Source organism: Oncorhynchus mykiss, chromosome 24, assembly GCF_013265735.2.
Source record: "Oncorhynchus mykiss isolate Arlee chromosome 24, USDA_OmykA_1.1, whole genome shotgun sequence".
NCBI lineage: Eukaryota > Metazoa > Chordata > Actinopteri > Salmoniformes > Salmonidae > Oncorhynchus > Oncorhynchus mykiss.
In genome coordinates, this window is record NC_048588.1 from 9,273,389 (window position 1) to 9,293,762 (window position 20,374).

General features: G+C 42.5%; 2 protein-coding genes across 2 annotated transcripts; both read right to left on the bottom strand.

Annotated features, from left to right (window-relative positions):
• Positions 1 to 566: 566 nt before the first annotated feature.
• On the bottom strand, positions 567 to 10,541 carry LOC110503666 (neuromodulin). The gene is made up of 3 exons (XM_021582108.2): positions 10,296 to 10,541; positions 4,062 to 4,707; positions 567 to 1,409 (listed from the first exon to the last, which is right to left on the bottom strand). The coding sequence occupies exons 1-3, from the start codon at positions 10,323 to 10,325 to the stop codon at positions 1,330 to 1,332; spliced, it is 756 nt and encodes a 251-aa protein (XP_021437783.2). The 5' UTR covers positions 10,326 to 10,541; the 3' UTR covers positions 567 to 1,329.
• Positions 10,542 to 12,587: 2,046 nt separating this feature from the next.
• mpzl3 (myelin protein zero-like 3) lies at positions 12,588 to 19,576 on the bottom strand. Its single transcript, XM_036961959.1, has 6 exons — positions 19,253 to 19,576; positions 17,075 to 17,241; positions 14,894 to 15,107; positions 14,174 to 14,330; positions 13,719 to 13,788; positions 12,588 to 13,565 (listed from the first exon to the last, which is right to left on the bottom strand). The coding sequence occupies exons 1-6, from the start codon at positions 19,320 to 19,322 to the stop codon at positions 13,485 to 13,487; spliced, it is 759 nt and encodes a 252-aa protein (XP_036817854.1). The 5' UTR covers positions 19,323 to 19,576; the 3' UTR covers positions 12,588 to 13,484.
• Between the last annotated feature and the right edge of the window lie 798 nt (positions 19,577 to 20,374).

The following is a 20,374-nucleotide window of genomic DNA, read 5'->3' on the forward strand; positions in this document are numbered from 1 at the left end:
TTGAATTGGAATCGTATATTTACCAGTTAATGGTATGTTTTAAGATTTGTTTTTAATCATTTCAACCTGTATTCCAGTATAGCTAGGCTGTCTGAACAGTGATATAATCAGCCTGAGGGAATAGAAGCTATAACGCTGAAACTCTGCAATAAGGATATAATCAAGACCCAAAAGTATAACATTTGTTACTAATAAGCTAATTGCTGGGTAATGTTTCATACCAGGGATTCGATTTAATATATAGTACTGAAGAGCTGCTATACAACGTAATAGAAATTTAAAGCCCGAGTTAGTGGACTGCTTTCACAGTAAACACTGCATTGGTCAACACGATCGGAAATGATCTAGAAATTTCAATCACACTATAGTGCTGCACTTCAGCAATACGGATTGAATCGAGACCCAAGCCCTAAGCTGCAGGTGCTATTACACTCCACTAGATGTCTCTAGATCTCATTAATAATAATACTATTATACTCTGATTCAGGGTTTATGTGAAAGTGGCTTATCATTAGCCTTCATTAGCAAATGTTTTGTTTGGCAGGTGAAATATATTCCACAACTTATGATGGTAATTGGCACATTGCTTTATTTTGAAAACAGACATTGAAACCATTTTTTAAATTTTTTCACAATTTAACTCCTCAGATTCAAACTGGACATTGCACTCACTGGGACATAGGAAAAGTTCTTTAGTTTTGTTTGTTTGATTTTCTTTTTAACATCAGTGCAAGAGTAATTCCAATTTATATCAAACTGTCATAACAACACCAAGGACATCAAAAAGAAGCCACATTTTTTTTTTTGTATTGTGACTGTGAAAAGTTCCTCTCAGTGGAAGAGTTCCCATGCAACTTGTTAGATGGTTCATGCTAATCATGTACTTTGGAAGGGGGATTTTAGTTGTGGGGCCAACAACATTTATGTCATAGTATTCATCATTTTCTGTAAAGTCCTCAAAATCCCCTCAGACCTGTTAGTTGTATAAGTGAGGAAGGGGAAGTACCGACTACTCAAAGAACGTAAACCAAGCTTGATCAACTCAAGCAGAATATGAAAATGTCCTGTCCAGCTTTGTAGGGTTTTGAAACTCAGTTCAAAACGTGGATACGTCCAACCATCGATTCAATCATGTAAGATACGGAACATACCCAAATCATAGCACTTATAGCTTGAACCAAAAAAGGCATGTTGGAAACTCCCCCAACATAAGGAAATCATTGCCACACAAAAACATGACAAACAAATAAAAACGGACTGTCTTCACATTCAGAAGGAGAAGAGTCACCCTTTAAATTCATGTGTAATCATAGTAATTTTTTCTCTATGTTAAACTTTCTCTTGGCCCTCCTTGGACTCCTGGTCTGCCTCTGCTGGGGCCTCAGCTGGTTGGGATTCTTCGGCAGCATCTGAAAGAAAGGAGAGGGAGGGAGAGAGTGAGAGAGAGAGAATAAAAAAAAAAATTGTGTGAGAAAATATTATTGATCAGTAAGTAATGTAAGCGGTGAGGTGGAGACCTGTTTATTCTCAGTGGACTGTGTGAAATACAGTGATCAAGAAGATACAGAGACCCCGCTCTACAGCGACCCATCATAAAGAGCTCTGTATATGCTTGTGGCTGTCACATTGCTATACTTCACTTAATACTTAACATACTTACAAAAATACTTATTTTGCTGTTCCTTCCTCTCAGAACCTGCTAGGTGGGATTCCCAAGTCCAAAACAAAATCTAAAGAAATCCACCCTGTTTTTAGTACAGCTGGCCAACATCGATGATTCCCTGTGAGACTTAAGCATAGATCTAAATCAGATTTTTTTTTACCCTTCAGAAATACTTGTAATAGGCAACTGATTATGAAAATAATCTGTTTTTGGAATTTGAATTTTTGGGGGGAAACATTGCAAAAGTGCAACATTGGGCTTCAAAACGTGTTGTAAGAAAACTGAAATTATATTAAAATCACATCAAAACGGATCCAAAACATTTACATGTGATGGAAAATATTGTTTAATGGTACAGTAAACTAAGTCCCATTTAGTTTGAAATAGGAAATTGATCGACTTGACCATTTCAAATTCTTGTATTTAACTATCAAAGACAGGATCAACTATTTTGGGGGTTTTCTATGTACAGTATGGATAACATATTTGGTTGTCCTTTCTGGGTTGTTTTGGAGAGATTACTTATCTTTCTTCTTTATCATAAAATGAATGGTCATCAATGGCAGTATTCTTTTAATATATATAGTCTTTTGATGTGTAGAAGGGACATCAAAGTTACTCCTGAAGTATTTGGTTGTCCTTATTATTTGCAGATAGATCTTGGAAGGGAAACAGTGGTCTGGCAACCCTTCAAGCCTAATGTTGCATTTTTGCAGCACTTACAAAATTACATCTAGCTCAGAATGTTTTATTTTTATTTTTTTATACATAATCACTACATCTTAAAGAATACAGGAAATATATTAAGTCGTGTACTTGCGTGGATGGCTACAACATACTGCTTGTGTAGGTGACCAGTGTGGTCTCAGACGAGTGGACAGTGTATAATGTTTCAGAGGCTACTGCCACAATAATCATACCAACACACAACATATACTACTAAGAGATGCACTGTGTTGTGTTTGGCATAATTGTTTAGGACCTGTATAAGATGCAATTTAGGGAAAACATTTTTGGGCAAAATTGGGTCTCACAGGTTTAAGATTTATTTTCAGTATGATTATTTTCACTATGAGTTGTATGACCTTTAGAAGTTGTTTTCAATCAAAGCTATTGCCCTCATTTCACGGAGGTAGTGATGTCATCCCGACTGCATTGACTTTAATCATCAGCATGACATCATCTTCGCTGGTCGTCCTCTGGGAATCAGAGATGGCGCTAGACTTGTGTATGTGACTCATGATAGATGACTCACACAGCACTTAGTATTCTCCAGCACTCAATGGGCAGGTTTCAGGTAAGGGAGTGGTAACCATGCAATCACTGTGAAAATATATACATTTCAACCCATCCTAGAAGATGAGCTAATGTATTATTTATTCCAGTTTCTCTCTCTGGGGATCAATAAAGTTGATGCCGTCATTCATTAACTCTTCATGAAAGTCTCCATCAATAATATTTCTGCGAAAGGTCTTGTTTCATTGTGTATAGACCCTGAACATTCCAGACAGATAATATAAACACCTCCACTGCAACATATTGAATACTAAAACATTTTGTTTGTCTCATTATTGTTGAGCATCCCTCCTTTCCTTTGTTTTTGCAGAAGCACAAAGGACCATCCGGACTCCACTAAAATATGGAATTTCATTTGCACTATATCCTTTACATTGGTCTTTATGACCTACATGTGTCTAGTGCTTCATATGATGGTTAGCCATTCAGGTCTTGCTTGTCTTCACGGTCTGCTGGTTTCAGTCTTAATTGACCAGTCTAAGTAATTTATCATTCACCAGTTTAAGTAATTTATCGTTCGGTAAGTCTAAAAACCATGGCCAGATATTCCAGGTCTACACCAGAACGTGTAACTATGACAACTTGCAGACAGTGTAGCCTCTATGACCTAGTTTCTCCCAGTCCTGTCTAAGATTGTGTCCCAAATGGCAGCATGTACCCTATAAAGTGCACTACTTTTGACCGGGGTCCATGGGGTTCCGGTCAAAAGCAGTGCACTACGTAGGGAATAGGGTGCCATTCAGGACTCAAACACTGATCCTCCTGTAGAGGATTCTGCACATATTCCATTAGGTAGGCTACATCATACAGTCTGGGAGTTCCTGGACTGGAACAAGATAACCTACTGAGCCTTTCCCCTTTTCTGTCATACTGTTTAGTCTAAACTAATATAACCAATCAAAGATCATGAGAAGAGTTTATGAGTAACATCTTGACATGATGTCATTTTGTACATTTGGCTCACGGACAATTGTATTATTAATAATAAATGTATTATTCAAGCTATTGTGAAGGCTATTTGGTTTGTGTTGTATTTGCAGCCTATTTCTAAGCTCATCTACGTGGATGGGCATCTCAGAGACTGGGTTACAATAAGGCCTACCTTTTTTGTCTTGTGTTTGGTGAGGCTCCTCCTTATCAGCCGTCTCACTGACAGTAGCAGCAGGCACGTCGGCTTGTTTGGACTCCTCCTGGCCAGCACCACCCTCCACGCTCTTTTCAGCACAATCAGTGGAGGGGGTTTGGGCAGAAACCGGAGCTTCACTGCTGTCCACCTCTTTGGGCTTCTCCTTGGTGTTGCTGGGCTCTGCCTTGGTTTCCTCTTTGGGAGGCTCTGAAGGCGCCGCCGCTGCAGTGGGAGAGGCTGCTGCTGCCACAGGCGAGGTGGCTGCAGCTACGGGAGAGGTGGCGACAGGGGCAGGAGAGTTTGCTGGCTTTTCTGAGATGGGGCTTTTGGCTTGGCTTGTCTCCTCCTCTTTAACATCAGTGGGGTCTTTTTCCTCGGCAGCCTGCTCAGTCGCAGGGGGGACGTCTTCCTTCTTCTCCTCCTCTCCGTCTGCCGCCTCCTTTGCCGCCTCCTCTGGGACAGCTGGACTGGCCTCCTCATCCTCCTCTCCATCTTTCATTTTTTTCCGGAGTATGTGTCCACGAAAGCTGGCCTGGATTTTGGTGGCCGCCTTGTGGGCTTTGTCCTCTGGTTTCTTCTCATCCTGCTTGATTTCCTGGTCAGCCTCTTCATTCTTCTCAACCTTGGGAAAGAGACAGGATGTCAAGAAGTGATGAGCATATCTAACGAACAAGAATGTCAATTGCCTCTTCAAAGGACCAAACAGGTACCCTTCCCGTGACCTACTGAACTCTTAGAAAGCTGTTGCATCACATCCTCATGGCTGAATGCGAAAGGTCTCGAGTGAAGTGATATCAGAGGCCCATACTCAACGGGCCTGCCAAATAGTGAGTGACAGTAACTATTGTATAGCCCTTCTCTATCAACGTCCAACCAATAGCTCCTCTTATCGTGGCATATGAACAGGTCGCATTCCACTGTGGTGAATGCCATTGGATGTCGTTCACATACAATCCCAATGGTTCTGAATAAGAACACTTCCAAAGGGCATCTCCAACAAGACATCCCACCAACATACCCACCACCCACAATAGACACTAGGTTATATGTAGAATTAAGGGAAATGAAGGTAGAAAAAAAGGTGGATTGTTCAAGGCAGAAGGAGGTACAGTCCGAGCAGGCGGTGAGAGTGGGATGTAGATCTGAGCGGGGTTGTTCAGGTTTGGGTTGTAAGAAGTTGGTGGTTATAACTGGAGCAGAGTTTAGGAAAAGATGAGGAATAGGAGTGGGATAGGTGTGGAAGCCTGTACAGAGCGCCAAGATGTTACCTTTTATACAGTATCTGGATCCATAGCTGGAGTGGTCCATCAAATAGAGGGCTGTGTTATGATTCTTATAAATCTAATGAAAAAGAAATGAAGTGAAAATAAGGAAAATGAACAATGTTGAAATTGACAAAGGGGAAAAATAATGATCATTACATTCAAAATGAATAAATAAATAAACAGATCGTATTGATTTGAATTACGCATTTGTCTCAAAACAAATAACAAATGATGTTAATCTGACAATAATAGCGGGAACTAATGTAACGCAAACATAACAGGCAGTGTGGCCTGAACCAAATCAAAGAGACTGGGACTCTAAATCCATGATGTAACATGTCTTTCACCATGTTACCCAATGTGATGTTTTCACGAGGGGTCCTTGCTTCTTGTTACAAACACATTTGTGGTTCTCGTTGCGTAATAAACCAAAAAATGCTGCATGTGGATCAGTTATGTTTTGATGATTCATCTCATTTCCAATTAGCATTTGTTTTGCTATGTTTTTAGATACTGCCATCAGTTACTATCATTATGTTGAATGCCACTTGAAATATCATAGTCACAATAACATCAATTTTGTTATTATTACTATGATATTCAAAATGGCGTACATCGTTGTTTAATTACTAGATTCCTGGAGGCTGCGTTGTGGGTCCATCTTTGGTTGCTACCTCGTCAAGATGCACCGCCATCCTCCTGTGAACGATCAAACGTTACCTTGACAACCAGAGTGCTACGTGTAAGTCATCTGCTGTTTTTGGCCAGTGGTTCCAAACCAGGAGTACTAGGACCCGTGCGGGTACTTGGCCTGTCCACTGGGGGTACTTGAGAAGACTCATGAGACCATAGGCTAACTGGTAAAATGCACGAGGGGTTATACAGTAACCCGAAAAAGGTTGAAAACTACTGGTTTAGGCTATGAAAGACCATATGTCACCATGATTGACATTGCACCTGACCCCTTGGGAAAGCAGCCAATAGGAAACCATAAATCAGGTTACTAATCAGGGAGGGGCTGGCGGTTCCACCGGTCAAGGGGGGGGGGGGGGGGGGGGGGGGGTGTGTGTGTGTGTGTGTGTGTGTGTGTGTGTGTGTGTGTGTGTGTGTGTGTGTGTGTGTGTGTGTGTGTGTGTGTGTGTGTGTGTGTGTGTGTGTGTGTGTGTGTGTGTGTGTGTGTGAGAGAGATGTTTAGGAGGAAAATATGTTTTAATCACCTGCTACCAATAACTATATAACGTTTTAAAAGCCATGAAACTGTATTATTTTTTAATAATTGAGTGAACTGAAGATCTTTTATAGCTAATGGAGTAGTGAGATGTGATAGACTGTTCGTGTCTGGCACACCCTCACAGCCGTAATGGTACATTTAATATGAATGATCTCATAGGTGCTCACAATTGCCAAATTTTGGCCTAAGCACTTACTCAAACAGAATGACTTATGGAGATTGAGAAGGGCAGCAGGTAACCTAGCGCTTAAGAGTGTTGGGCCAGTAACCAAAAGGTAGCTGGTTTGAATCCCTGAGCTGACTAGGTGAACAATCTGCCGATGTGCCCCTGAGCAAGGCACTTGACCTGCTTCTGGAAAAGAGCATCTACCAAAAATGTGTTTAGGGTCCCATGTGGCTCAGTTGGCGCTTGCAACACCAGGGCTGTAGGTTCAATTCCCACAGGGGGCCAGTGTGAAAAATGTGTGCACTCACAATATTATAAGTCGCTCTGGATAAAAGCACCTAATAAACTGTAATTGTAAACTGTTTTGGGAATATGAGAGATTACATCATTTTGATATTGATGGGAAGATACTGTATTTCATTGTCCATTTGGGGATTTTAAATTAGTTTTTGTTTGTTCAGTCGGGTAAATGTATTGAGATCACCTATACTTTTTTGAATAAGAGCATAGAACTCATTACATTGATTTTACAACAATTTTACCACAATCAATTGTAGCCTATTTACAGTATATTGTCCGTTCAACCCACAAAACAGTAAAGTCTACCTGCCATGTTATTAAGGTGGCTTCCCAAACACGTGATTCAGACAAGTAATATGAATGGTAGGAGGTCAAAGGCGATATATTTGCATATTTATGTCTGTTGTTGACCAATGAACCGACAGAAATGTAGAACATCCTTTTGAGAGACATATCAAAATGATATAATCGGACTTCAGGAAATGTCTTCCAACCAGATGTCTGGGGAGACAAGCCCATATCCCTTTTCAACCTCAATCACTGAAGACCTAAAAAGAACGGATGTTACAAAGCATTGACATGTCAATTGAAACCCAGACTCCTGAGACGGCTTCAGACAACCGTATTGAAACAACAGTCTGATTCCATTATGTCACTCGGTGCGTGATCTTTCCATTCATAAAAGGAGCATGTCTCAAAACGGTCTCCCAGGAACACGAGTTGCATTTGCCCTTTTTCGATAGCCGACTGCCTGTATATGATACACCACCAAGAAGTCAGGCTACAACATCTGAAAGACAAATGTGTACATCTCGGGCCCCCAGCCACTGTCCTTGGGTCGGCAACCCCGTGTGAACCACACCCCACGGTGGGTTTATGGATGGATCTTTCAAACGGTAGCCAGCCACCACCCCCCACGTCAGACCGCTGTCTCAGTTTGGAAACATTTAGAGACTTTGCCACAGGATGGGAATGAGACTGCTGCTCGCACAAATGCACACACTCGGTATGTGTCCTCTTTTTGTTCTTATTCACCCAAGCAGACGCTCCCTAGCTCCTCCACATCAATGAATGCAGAGTGCTGACGCAAGGACAGAAGTATGTTGACATGCAAATGAGGTAGGCTTTACATTGCTCTTATCTCAGTAAACCAACACTAACATCTGTGTGTGTGTGTTTCAATTGAGCCAGTCGATGTATTAAAAAGATAGCTTGGCTCTTACACACCAACACTGAAACCAGACAGGGAGAGGGTCAAAAGGAAAGTCGACCAAGAAATATATTGTCTGTCGACAGTATGTCGAGTAAATGTATATCCTTCAGTAAATCCCAGCATGATATATGTCTGGTTTTCTAGTGGATGGGGATGAGAAAGACTACAGAGGCAGGCAGGCAGGCAGGGTTGAAGTCTGCAGCTGAATCTCCCCATTCTCCCTGAGCTGCTACTACCCACTCACACAGCACCACACCCTTTCATCCAGCTGTCTCCTCTCCTCTCTCTCCTCCTGCAGGAGAGGGGGGGGGGGGGGGGGGGGTTCAGGTGGACGAGAATACATTCACCTATCCGACGCACGCCTTATTCCCAGGACGGTGAATTGATGAGTGTTGTACATGTTATCGATGGCCCCAAGAGTGATGTTTGCCACCAGATAATACTCAATCATAATAGCCACCCTCATTTAATTAAATGAGTCTGCTCTCTCTCCCTTGAACAAAGGCTCCACAATCACGACTGCTCTGACAGTGAGGGCTGGTGGCGCCCGTTGAAAAAGCCGGGTTGAGAGCAATCTCTCTTGTTGCACCATTTATATGCTTTCTGTTCATCTGTCTAAATCCCAGAGACTTCATTCATTCATTATCTAGTCCTCAAAAGCAGAGAAATGGCTGGATGCTGCATGGGAGGCGGTTTTCCCTGTGGCGAGCGTAACGTACGATTCAGATAGCAGCATTGTGTGGAGATAGGGCTTAATGCAGTATTAAAGCTGTGTGTGTGAGAGAGAGAGAGAGAGAGAGAGAGAGAGAGAGAGAGAGAGAGAGAGAGAGAGAGAGAGAGAGAGAGAGAGAGAGAGAGAGAGAGAGAGAGAGAGAGAGAGAGAGAGAGAGAGAGAGAGAGAGAGAGAGAGAGAGAGAGAGAGAGAGAGAGAGAGAGAGAGAGAGAGAGAGAGAGAGAGAGAGAGAGAGAGAGAGAGAGAGAGAGAGAGAGAGAGAGAGAGAGAGAGTTGCCTCACCCACTTCAGTTTAATGTGCAGCCTGGCTGAGCTAAAATGACTCATACATGCTGACATTTAAGCAGCAATCTGGTGTTGATGGAATCCAGTGCTTTATTAAGAAGCCGATAAAATCCCGACTACTCTAGATAGCTTCTGCAGATAGATAGCTCTGTGCTAATGAAAAAATACCTTCTGAGAGCTACTTACATCAAGGTACTATCTCATACTGTACACCTCCAAGACTCACCCGTAGATTCACAACACCTTCCTTTTCTGAGAAAGGAGCTCTCTGGTATGTATTAATCTGTTTTTTCCCCCCTCACAACTATGCACCCATAAAAATGTGTAGACCTAATTGACACCATACACTTTTAACCCCAGAACTGTGCTAATCCCTTTAAGGTCCTCATTTATTCCCACGAGACACGGTAGCCAGAGGAGTTGAGTCTTAAGTCAGTGGATCCTTACCCCACCCTTTTTCCTCAAACATGCCTCTCTATCCTCCCGTTTCTTAGAGATAACACCGAAATAGGATTTTTTTTTTTTTTTTGCGTGCAATTAGTGCATCAACTAAAAGCAGCCTTAAGGGAATAAGACAGTATTGTGCTCAATGGAGGTGGTATCCTCAGTCTTCATGTATCCCCTGATTACAGTACAAAGCAGCCAAGGCAATCACAGAAGGCAGCAAACAGGTGCATCAAGTGTCTATCAGTACGTCTTTCAGTGTTTAAAGTAGTGGATCGATAATAGTATAAAAGAGCACAGCATCATGTTACAGGCTCATCTTACTGCTAGTACAGTGTGAGGTCTGGCAGCATTGTGGCTACACTCATTCAAACATAATCACATTAACAAGGCGTGTCCTTTTTGCATCCGAGACATCACTGAAGTCCCAGTGAGCCAAGAAGACCAAAAAAAAAATAGACAATCATATCTTCAGATCAGTTACGGATGTAATTAGTCCAAAAGTGGAACATTTTAGCCAGATTTTTGAAAATGACAGCTATGAATGAGAGAATCTGTAAAGAAAGCAGTTACCGGTTTTGTTCTTCTTATGCAGCACAGCATACTTGTAATATATCCTTTCTCTTTTCCCTTCTTTCTTTCCTTTTTGCCTTACACTTCTCTCTCACTCCCTCGCTCTCGCGCTCTTGCACACGCTCACTGGCTGTACCAACAGCTGAGTCGCCTAATGCTTTTACTCATCACAATTTGCACACACACTCACTGTCTGCCTGCTCGCGCCTCTCTCTGACTTGCTGGCTAACAATGACTACAAGCCCACCCTTTAAAACCCCTCCTTCCCTTCCCCTCCCTCTGTTCACGCCGACACCCCCTCCTTCTCTCTCTGTGATGAACCTATCCCCCTCTTCTCCCTCCCCCCTCTCTTCCACAGGAGACCGGCATGCAGCCTTGCACTGGCGAGAGCTACAACCCCACCCTATACACGTCTCCTAGTGTGAATGACTGAATACATCCAATCTGTCAACAGACAATTCCCATTCTTCTGCTTTTCTCGCTTTTTTGAATTCCTCCATACACTGGGGCGGTGGCCCTGTTGAATAGCTTTTATATTAAAGAGGGTATTTCCTGCTTAAATCCCACTCAGTCAGTGATGTTGGTAAAAATCAATAAATAAGCCAAGCTCCAGTCTAAATTACCTATGCCAATTCCCTGTTCTGGCAGAGACACCGGCATGTTGCTGCCAATGAGGATGTGTGAAACAGAGTGATACTGCTTACACACCTCAATTTCTCTTCAGTGCTCTGTTCACATGGAAACACTACAAGCTCTCACAGTGGCGTGGCTATGGAGGAGAGGAGGAAGGCCGGGTGTGGCAGCAGCCAGGCTCCATTCCCTCCTCTCTGCCCAAATTTGCGCAGAATCTTCTGTGATGACCAGGCACAAAGCATGCTGTGGTGAGAGCCCCCACCCCCTCTTTGACCAGAGAGAGGGGGAGAGAGGAGGGGGCAGATTCCAGACACACGAAGACAGGATCCAAGGGGCTCTGCTCTGTCTTCACATGTGCTGCAGGATTATGCCACATCTCCTCCTCACAGAGAAATCATTACAATATTCTACTGAGACGTCCATCCACCACTGTGGCCTGCATGCCAGCTAGCCAGCCACTCAAATCTATTATTATGAACTGTGTCAATCAATCATTCAAACTTATTTATAAAGCTCTTTTTACATCAGCAGATGTCACAAAGTGCTCATACAGAAACCCAGCCTTAAACCCCAAACAGAAATCAATGCAAATGTAAAAGCACTGTGGCTTTGAAAAACTCCCTAAAAAGCCAGGAACCTAGGAAGAAACCTAGAGGAACCAGGCTCTGAAGGGTGGCCAGTCCTCTTTTGGCTCTGCCAGGTGGAGATTATAAGAGGACATGGCCATTAAGGCCAGACTGTTCTTCAAGATGTTCAAACTGTAATATAGTTACGCTCAATCGCATGAACCAGTGGTCCTTCTAGATTTATATGAATCACTGAATCGAACACAAATGTGTTGCCATGGTAGTTCAAACAGGGTAGAAATAATTATTTCACCTTATTTTAAATAATTTAGGATGAAACGACAAAATCAATTGGACTGAGGAATGAATCTGACAAGCTATTTATTTTATAATAACATTTAAATATTCTAAATTAGTCTCATGACTAATTTATTGGACTGCTCTAGGTTATTATACTGAACAAAAATATAAATGCAACATGCAACAATGTCAATTGAAATAAATTCATCAAGCCCTAATCAATGGATTTCACATGACTGGGAATACAAATACGCATCTGTTGATCACAGATACCTTAAAAGAAAATTGACCTCACAATGGGCCTCAGGATCTCATCACGGTACTTTTGTGAATTCCAATCTCCATCGATAAAATGCAATTGTGTTCGTTGACATCAGCAAACCACTCGCCCACACGACGCCATTACAAGTGGTCTGCGGTTGTGAGGCCGGTTGGACGTACTGCCAAATCCTCTAAACGACATTGAAGGTCGTGGTAGATAAATTAACATTCAATTCTCTGGCAACAGCTCTGGTGGACATTCCTGCAGTCAGCATGCCAATTGCACGCTCCCTCAAAACTTGAGATATCTGTGGCATTGTATTGTGTGATAAAACTGCACATTTTAGAGTGGCCTTTTACTGTACTGTCCCCAGCACAAGATGCACCTGTATAATGATCATGTTGATTAATCAGCTTCTTGATATGCCACACCTGTCAGGTGGATGGATTATCTTGGCAAAGGAGTAATGTTCACTAACAGGGATATAAACATATTTGTGCACAAAAGTTGTGAGAAATAAGTTGGAACATATGGAACATTTCTGGGACCGTTTATTTCAACTCATTAAACATGGGACCAACATTTTACATGTCGCGATTATATTTTACTTCAGGGTAGTTTACACCAGCAACATGGACGGCATGGGTGCCAGTTTAAGTCCGATAAGCTTTAAAGACCGACACTATTGAAAATGTACTGTAGTTCAACTTACATGGTAAATGGACAAACCATTTTACCAACGGACCAGAACATTTATGTATTTTATTAAGCATCATTTTTTCAATCATTTGCACATGCATACATTCAACAACATTCACTACACTGTACATCCAAATTCCAACATGTAAATCAAATCCTGTAAATTCATTCAACATCTAAATCAGAGGTCATAGTTGGTCCACTCCTGAATGTAGTTATACCAACGGGTTCAAATGTAACACAAACTCTGAAATACATGTTTCAAATAATATTAATTGGACTCAATGAAGCAGATGTAGCCACAGGTAAAGACTGTCTACAATTCTAGCAATAGATTCCATAAGGTCCAATAAAAACTCTCGCAATAGCTGTACAAAAACAATGATTCTACATTACAAAAGTGATAAAGCAGACAATAACTTAGTAATATACGCATCTCCTTCATAATAAGAAAATCTATCCAGAAATGTTTATAGTATAGTGCAAAACGTATGTGTGTGTCCGTGTGTCAGGCACCGGATCCATGTCTATCCCACCAGTAGAATCAGCTGTTGACAAGCCATGAGAGAAGGGAGGAGTGTGAGTGGATACTGATGTGTGAGACAGAACTAAGTCCAGGAATCTTGGCATTTTTAACAAACAGTATAAGCGAGAATTCTGGCCAACCACTCCCATTGGCAAGGCATGGAGGGGGCCTCTGTCCTTACAGAGCACCGCCACCAGGGGTCTCTAGCACTGAGACACGGCCATGGTCTCTCCCTGAGCCAGAGGCCTCTCTTTGTGGATGTAGTAATCTTCATAGTCGGAATCCTAGGGACAGGAAGTGGGGTAACAGATAAATATTTCATGGACGTCTCATATTGTCAGACGTAGACTACATGTAAAATTTAAGAGTATGTAATTGATCGGGCGAGACATGTGCCCTTAAGTAATTCATGAGCAAAAAAAAAAAAAAGGCCATACCAGAAAATATAGGTCGCAGCATGTCATGTTTTTCTCCTTGCGGTTGATCTGCTTGAAGCCAGGCTCATCTCTGTCAAAAAGATGATAGAGTTCAAATTGGTCAAATCACAAAACGGTCAGCATTAGTAATTTTCTATATTGGCAAAAGTCAGTTTTTCAATGAATATGATGAATTTCCTTGATTCCTCGCATCCTCTCTGCTCAGCTCCTTCTCAAATCGTATTGAAGGAGAAGGTCCACTGCCCCTCCCCTTGGGCCCTCTTCTCCAACGCATTTTGAGATGGAGGAGAGAAGACGCAAGGAATCAAGGAAAGATTCATTGAGAAAAAGCCATGTCCATTCAGCAAGTCAGGGTTGGGGGCTACCTTCACCAGAAACCATATCACTTCTTTAAAACCATATGTCTAGGATGCCCTGAAGAACTGGTGCACTGATTGAGGAGTAAATCTACTCACCCGGGTGTGACCTCAATAGGGGAGTGGTAACCCTGGGTCTGGCTCTTGTCCCTCGGAGGGCAGCACATGCGACCCAGCAGAGCCAGCGTGATGATGGCGGAAGGAAGCAGAATGAAGGCTAGAAGCACCGCCACGTCCGAGAAACGAACCGTGGGCACTGTGGAGAGGAGAGGGTTCATCATAACCACATTTACACTCAGCGCAAAGTGGAGACGCTAACGATTTTCTGATCTCTTTAGGTACGAGATCCGCCTCATTACCTATGACCGCAGCACAGCCGTGCTAAAAAAGTTGTTTAGCACGCCCTCTCGTGTACAACTGCTTTAAGAAACCCCTAAATGCTTCTTGAAAAGAGGGATTGTTTAAGCTTTGTGGAAAATATGACTCAATCCGTAGCACATACGTGCCTAAATCTACTGTAGAAGTCTTTAAAAAGGCGCCAATAAATATGCGCCCAACCATACCAGTATTGAACACGAGGTAGTAGGTTTTACTGCCCAATATATCTCCCCAGTGCCACAATTCCCATAGAGTCATGTTCTACACGTCATCATTCCTAAGGTCAATAGTGTGAACCCACAATCACCTTTACTAACAAATCCTAAACTTCTGCCTCTCAATTAAGAGCCAAATCCTGACTTGAGATGCACATTTTCTCAAGCGTCCCATTGACATCCATGCATTGCCCTAAACATACATTTTTCGAAGTAATTGCCTCACCTTTGGGCGTCACGGTGAGGACGGTCTGTGAGGTGGGGGATCCGTGGACGTCAGGGGGGTTCCTGACGGAGCAGGTGTAGGTGCCGTTGTCGCTGAGGGAGGCGTTGAGGAGCTGGATGGAGGCCTCACCCCGGGCCGGGCTGCCCAGCCACTTCACGCGCCCGTTAAACTGGCCGTCCTGCGGAGGGAACGCCAGAGAGGAGAAGTGGAAGAACTGGGGAACAAAGAGAAGAGGAGAGATTGTGACGGCTCTGGGCAGGACAGTGTTACTCAGACCGTAGCAACTACAGAGCCACTTTACAAGACACAGACAACAGAAACACTGCATCAATCACACTAACCATCACCGTGTTTTCAAAAAGTAGGGGGGGGGGGGGGGTGTAGAAGGCTAGGACAGGTTTCGAATAGAGGTTTGAATAAAGTTGAAGCTAAAAAAGGGTTTTACTCATCAGACAGTAATACACAGACAAATAGACAATAAGAAGTGTCAAAGAGACACATTGAAGAAAACAAGGTACACATAGGGAATAAACATCACAGGAAAATATACACAAAGACGAACACACGGCAGGCAGGCCTGTTAACAATCAATGGTGCTCAACAGTTATATTGTTTTATAGCTCTGTATGGGCTGGGCTCTCCAGGAGGCACTTCAGTTCAGACAGCCATAGAGCTGAGAGGGCTGATACAGACAGCATACTAAATCGAATCACTGCACTCAGTCAACCCAGACAAACACTCAAGCCTACCTCAGACAGGTTACGCCTAGCCAAATGGAGATTATACACAGCCAAGTGCCTCTGAAACATTCAGAGCCGGACCCAGATTAAAGCTTGTCCTGGACTAAAACTCACTTTCAATGGAGATTCTCCACTGAGAATGATTTTCAAGCCTGGAACAATCTGGGCCCGGGAAACCGGCACTCAGGGTGCAATGTTAGGGCCTGTGGTTAAAAGCTTTGCTGTTACCGTAACGGTACTGACTCACTGAATAAAAACCTGATGGATCATGGGCAATTGCATTTAAATGAATATTGAATTGATTTGATCATGTCTTATACAAGACATTGATTGACTGGAGTTGTTCATTCAGTGTCATTCAGAGGAACTGAATCACAAGTCCTCCATCACTGTCCGTTGCTAGAGCTGCCTTTTCAGTCCTGGAAATGAATTCTCATCAAGATATTGATAATTATGCAGGGAGACTGAAGCACACCACCAATTCATAGTTCTCAAGCCTTGGCTGGTAAATTCGATTTCTGATAGAGTTTTTTTCAAATGCTTATTCACAGTGCCTTTTGATATACGATTGTGTCAATAAAAGTGTCCGAATCCACTAATGAAATTGTATGGAAACAAACGTGCCACGAGAGACAAATTCACTTTCTAGCTCCGCTGTGTTGGCTAGCTCTGTGGGGCTATGCGGCGAAATGTTCTACACGTTTCACTATCCGTCTATAGTTGCACAGAACAAACTTGTTCCAAGTAAATAAAGAAATGAAACCAAGGATGTTGTTGGATTCCGGTATACCCTGGTATCGACCAACCCAGCTACGCTTATACAGGATTCGGACAAGCCGACACACCCCTAGGATAAAGAGTTTGTGTCAGTGACGTGAGAGCCCACTATCTGCAAACACTGACACAGCAGTAGGCCTGACTACTACATCTTAATGACTAAACCAACAGCTTCTATTACCCCATCGAGGGAGCCACAGCACATTAGCCATCACTTAGCGCTGAGCTAATATGATATCCCAACAACTACATAGCGTATACGTTATCGGCCCTTCCAAATGGAATTAAAAACGTACGCGGCCAGCCGCTCAGAGTATCGACAAGGAAATTGGATCTAGGGGAGCTTTGGTGTCGGAGCCCTGACTCACAACTTCCAGCTCGAGGGATACATTTAACATACATTTACCACATCACCAAGATGTGGAAGAGTGATCCTGATTCCTGCCCCTAACTGCCTGGGGTTTCTGAGTCATATTCCCAGGGGTTAAGGGTTTCAGAGAAATAGAATTACTAGAAAGGGCGTCACAATTAAAGTCAACGTATCAGCAGCCATATTCAGTGTACCCATGCCAGGACATAAAAGCACAAGAGTTCTTCATCAAATGTGTGCTTTATTAACAAATCAACTCAATATACTGATTCACTTTCTATGGTGCGTACTTACTGCCTGCGGAGGGCCTCCGGTCTGGGGCCTGTAGGACCAGTCCACTGACATACGGCTGGTGGCTCGGCTGGTAGAGGTGAAGGTGCAAGTCAGGGTGACGGCATTGCCCCTCACAGAATGGACCTCTGCAGGAGAGCTCACTGTCATGGCTGACACAGGGCACAGCACTGAGAGAGGCAGCAGGGCAGGGAGGTGGTCAGATGAGGAAGATGGATTAAGGAGGAGGAAGGGCAGACGATTTAAGTGAAATCCAGTTGGGAACAAAATACATTGCAGAAGTCAAAAGATGAATAATTTCGGAGCAAGGTAGTTCACATAAACAAAACTCAAATAAACAGAATAAAGCTAAAGTTCTCATTTGACAATTGTGTATAATCACAATGTCAAAGGTAACCCCAAAGGCCCACATTGTTGACCCAGTATTAACCCAGTACCCAGATAGCAACATCAAACCTTCTGTACCCCGCCTGGCGTTATTTGGAAAAAACACAATCTAATGAACTTTCCATGGGAAACATTGTTTTCTTGGCACCATCTGACAACAAGACTACTAGTTGTAATAGTGTCCTAGTTTTTTTTTTCTCTCTCTCTATCTACCCCCCCCCCCCCCCCCCCCTCCCACACACCCATTGGACAATTAGAGCATACAGACATAATAACCACAAGCAATGAAACAAAATCTCAACCATTTATTAGCCAAGGTATTAAATCTACTTTCTCTATGCAATGCACATCTGCCTAGAATGTGCTTACAAAACAAATTCTGCACACCCATTGTATAATGTGTAGAAATTGAGGAGGAACTGATTTTCTAATAGTTTGCATAACAAGTTGTGTACGTGTTAAAGTGGCACACGGAAAATGATCCTTTACCAATTCCTGGATTGGCAGACAAACAACAACAGCTGTTGATCTTTCCATCAACGTTCAGCAAACATGGCAATAACGACACAGCCTACAGTAGTAGTCGTATTCCTTGTGATGAGCGTTGCCAATGCAGACATTGTGCAATGCAAAAGAAATACAAAACATTTACATAATGTGTGTTATATTTCAAAACAGGCCCAAACCCATAGATTCAATGCTGTATTTTCCATGTGAACTCCAACCCACACAGGGAAATGCAAACGTATCATTTAACATACTGTAGGCCTGCATGTGGTTCAGAGATTCAGATTTCAACAGTACATTACAATTATTCTACCTTGGACAAGTGAAGGACACATATTCAAAGGAATGTTTTTTTTTTAAAGAAGAAAACTAGAACTCTCTCTATGGACAAAGAGACAGTCCGAGTACTGCGAACTACAAATATTTGAGTGATCTAAAATATATTGTACAGAGCAGAATCAGAGGGCTAATAGGGTATGCAGATATCCTGCACTATTTCAAAACACCTTGGAGTAAAGTGGACCGAGAATGAACAAGCTAATCTCATAACCAAGGTAGCAAACGTGTTGAACAAAGTATTTCAAGCTGAAGAGCAGTAGATGCTTGATAGCTGTTGACATTCTAATTGTTGATGAGAAAGTTGGCAACCCTTTGAGCCCATTGCATGTACTATACGTCTCAAACAAACAGGAAATGACTCCTCCTACTGTCCAACCAGTAGTTATATAAATCTGATCAATGTCAGTAGACCTCACCCAAAAGTCATATTCTCAGTTCTAGATAATGGCTGCTTGGAATTGGACGCAGGGTACTTTAAACTCAATATCAAAACGTGAGTGAAATTGAAAACAAGGGAAAAAGCCATGAGTCTTATGAATTTTACATGACATGATACTGCATTCCTGTTGTAAGGAACCTAGCCTCAGGCGCAATTTGGTTTGTTGTGAACATGCAGTATAATTATTTGGTAGTGGCTATTCACAAATGGATACATAGTAGCCTATTCAAAATGTTGTAGGTTGTATAAATACATAGTAATATATTATGTTAACTATGAAGGTAAACACGTGGCTTATTATAATAATTCTAACAATAATTCATAAAGAATTTGTATGTAAGCTTCTTTTTTTTAAAGTAGGCCTAGACAATTATACAAGGTACAAAATCAGGATTCTATAAAAACACCCACAATCCAAATGCTTGTGTTTCATATGTAAAGGTAGTCTCGCAAATTCGTTGATCTGTGACATTGAAAACGAGCTTGACAAATGAGAGGGTTGTACTCACCAAAACAAACCATTAAATACAGCAACACGACAATGTTCAAACGTATAATCCTGTGTTGACGCCAAACCATTTTAGTAAAATGATGTAGGGCTTTAGAAAAAGTTAGAATAAATTGTCAAGTCTTGTCAAATTTTGCGTTTCGGATACTCGTCGTCCATTTTTTTGTGTGACTCACTTTCTCCGCTGTGCCTACCCAGTGTGCACTACCTGACAAACAGGTGTTTCAGGAAGTATTGCTGACACTCCTCGCCTGACCAAAGAGGGAAAGGGAAGCGAGTCACCCCACACGCAGTTTCTTCAGCCGTTTTTTTCTAGTTAAGTGGAAGTCAATAAACTACGGAGACCAGGCAATACTGTCTATGGGAGACACACCAAGTTAAGTAGAACAGAACTGACCATTTTTTTCAATGGTAAACGGCCTGAGTGAAGTATCTTTATTTATTAACCATCGTTGGCCTGGCATCACATATTCCTGGTGTGTATCTTACATTCAATAAAATTAAATCAAATATTATTAGTATCAGGTGCCTAATACAGCAGCTGTAGACCTTGCAGTGAAATGCTTACTTACGAGCCCCTAACCAACAATGCAGTTTAAAAAATATGGATGAGAATAAGAAATAATAGTAATTAAAGAGCAGCAGTAAAATAACAGTAGCGAGACCATATACAGGGGGGTACCGGTACAGAGTCCATGTGCGGGAGCACCGGTTAGTTGAGGGAATATGTACATGTAGGTAGCAGCAGTGGTGTAAAAGAGGGGGGCAAATAGTCTGCAAATAGTCTGGGTAGCCATTTGATTAGGTGTTCAGGAGTCTTATGGCTTGGGGGTAGAACTGTTTAGAAGCCTCTTGGACCTTCCTCTGACACCGCCTGGTATAGTCCTGGGTGTCAGGAAGCTTGGCCCGAGTGATGTACTGGGCCGTTCGCACTACCCTCTGTAGTGCCTTGCGGTCGGAGGCTGAGCAGTTGCCATAACAAGTAGTGATGCAACATCAAGATGCTCTCGATGGTGCAGCTGTAGAACCTTTTGAGGATCTGAGGACCCATGCCAAATATTTTCAGTCTCCTAAGGGGTAATAGGTTTTGTAGTGCCCTCTTCACAACTATCTTGGTGTGCAT

What these genes read in the sequence shown, in the direction of transcription:
- LOC110503666 (XM_021582108.2), bottom strand. Translation starts at nt 10,325, where the DNA reads ATGCTGTGCTGCATAAGAAGAACAAAACCG. An exon ending in GCATAAGAAGAACAAAACCG is followed by an intron (nt 4,708 to 10,295) that starts GTAACTGCTTTC and finishes CTCTTTCCCAAG; the next exon opens with GTTGAGAAGAATGAAGAGGC. An exon ending in CCAAACACAAGACAAAAAAG is followed by an intron (nt 1,410 to 4,061) that starts GTAGGCCTTATT and finishes CCTTTCTTTCAG; the next exon opens with ATGCTGCCGAAGAATCCCAA.
- mpzl3 (XM_036961959.1), bottom strand. Translation starts at nt 19,322, where the DNA reads ATGGTTTGGCGTCAACACAGGATTATACGTTTGAACATTGTCGTGTTG. An exon ending in GTATTTAATGGTTTGTTTTG is followed by an intron (nt 17,242 to 19,252) that starts GTGAGTACAACC and finishes TGCCTCTCTCAG; the next exon opens with TGCTGTGCCCTGTGTCAGCC. An exon ending in GCTGCGACCTATATTTTCTG is followed by an intron (nt 13,566 to 13,718) that starts GTATGGCCTTTT and finishes TCCTGTCCCTAG; the next exon opens with GATTCCGACTATGAAGATTA.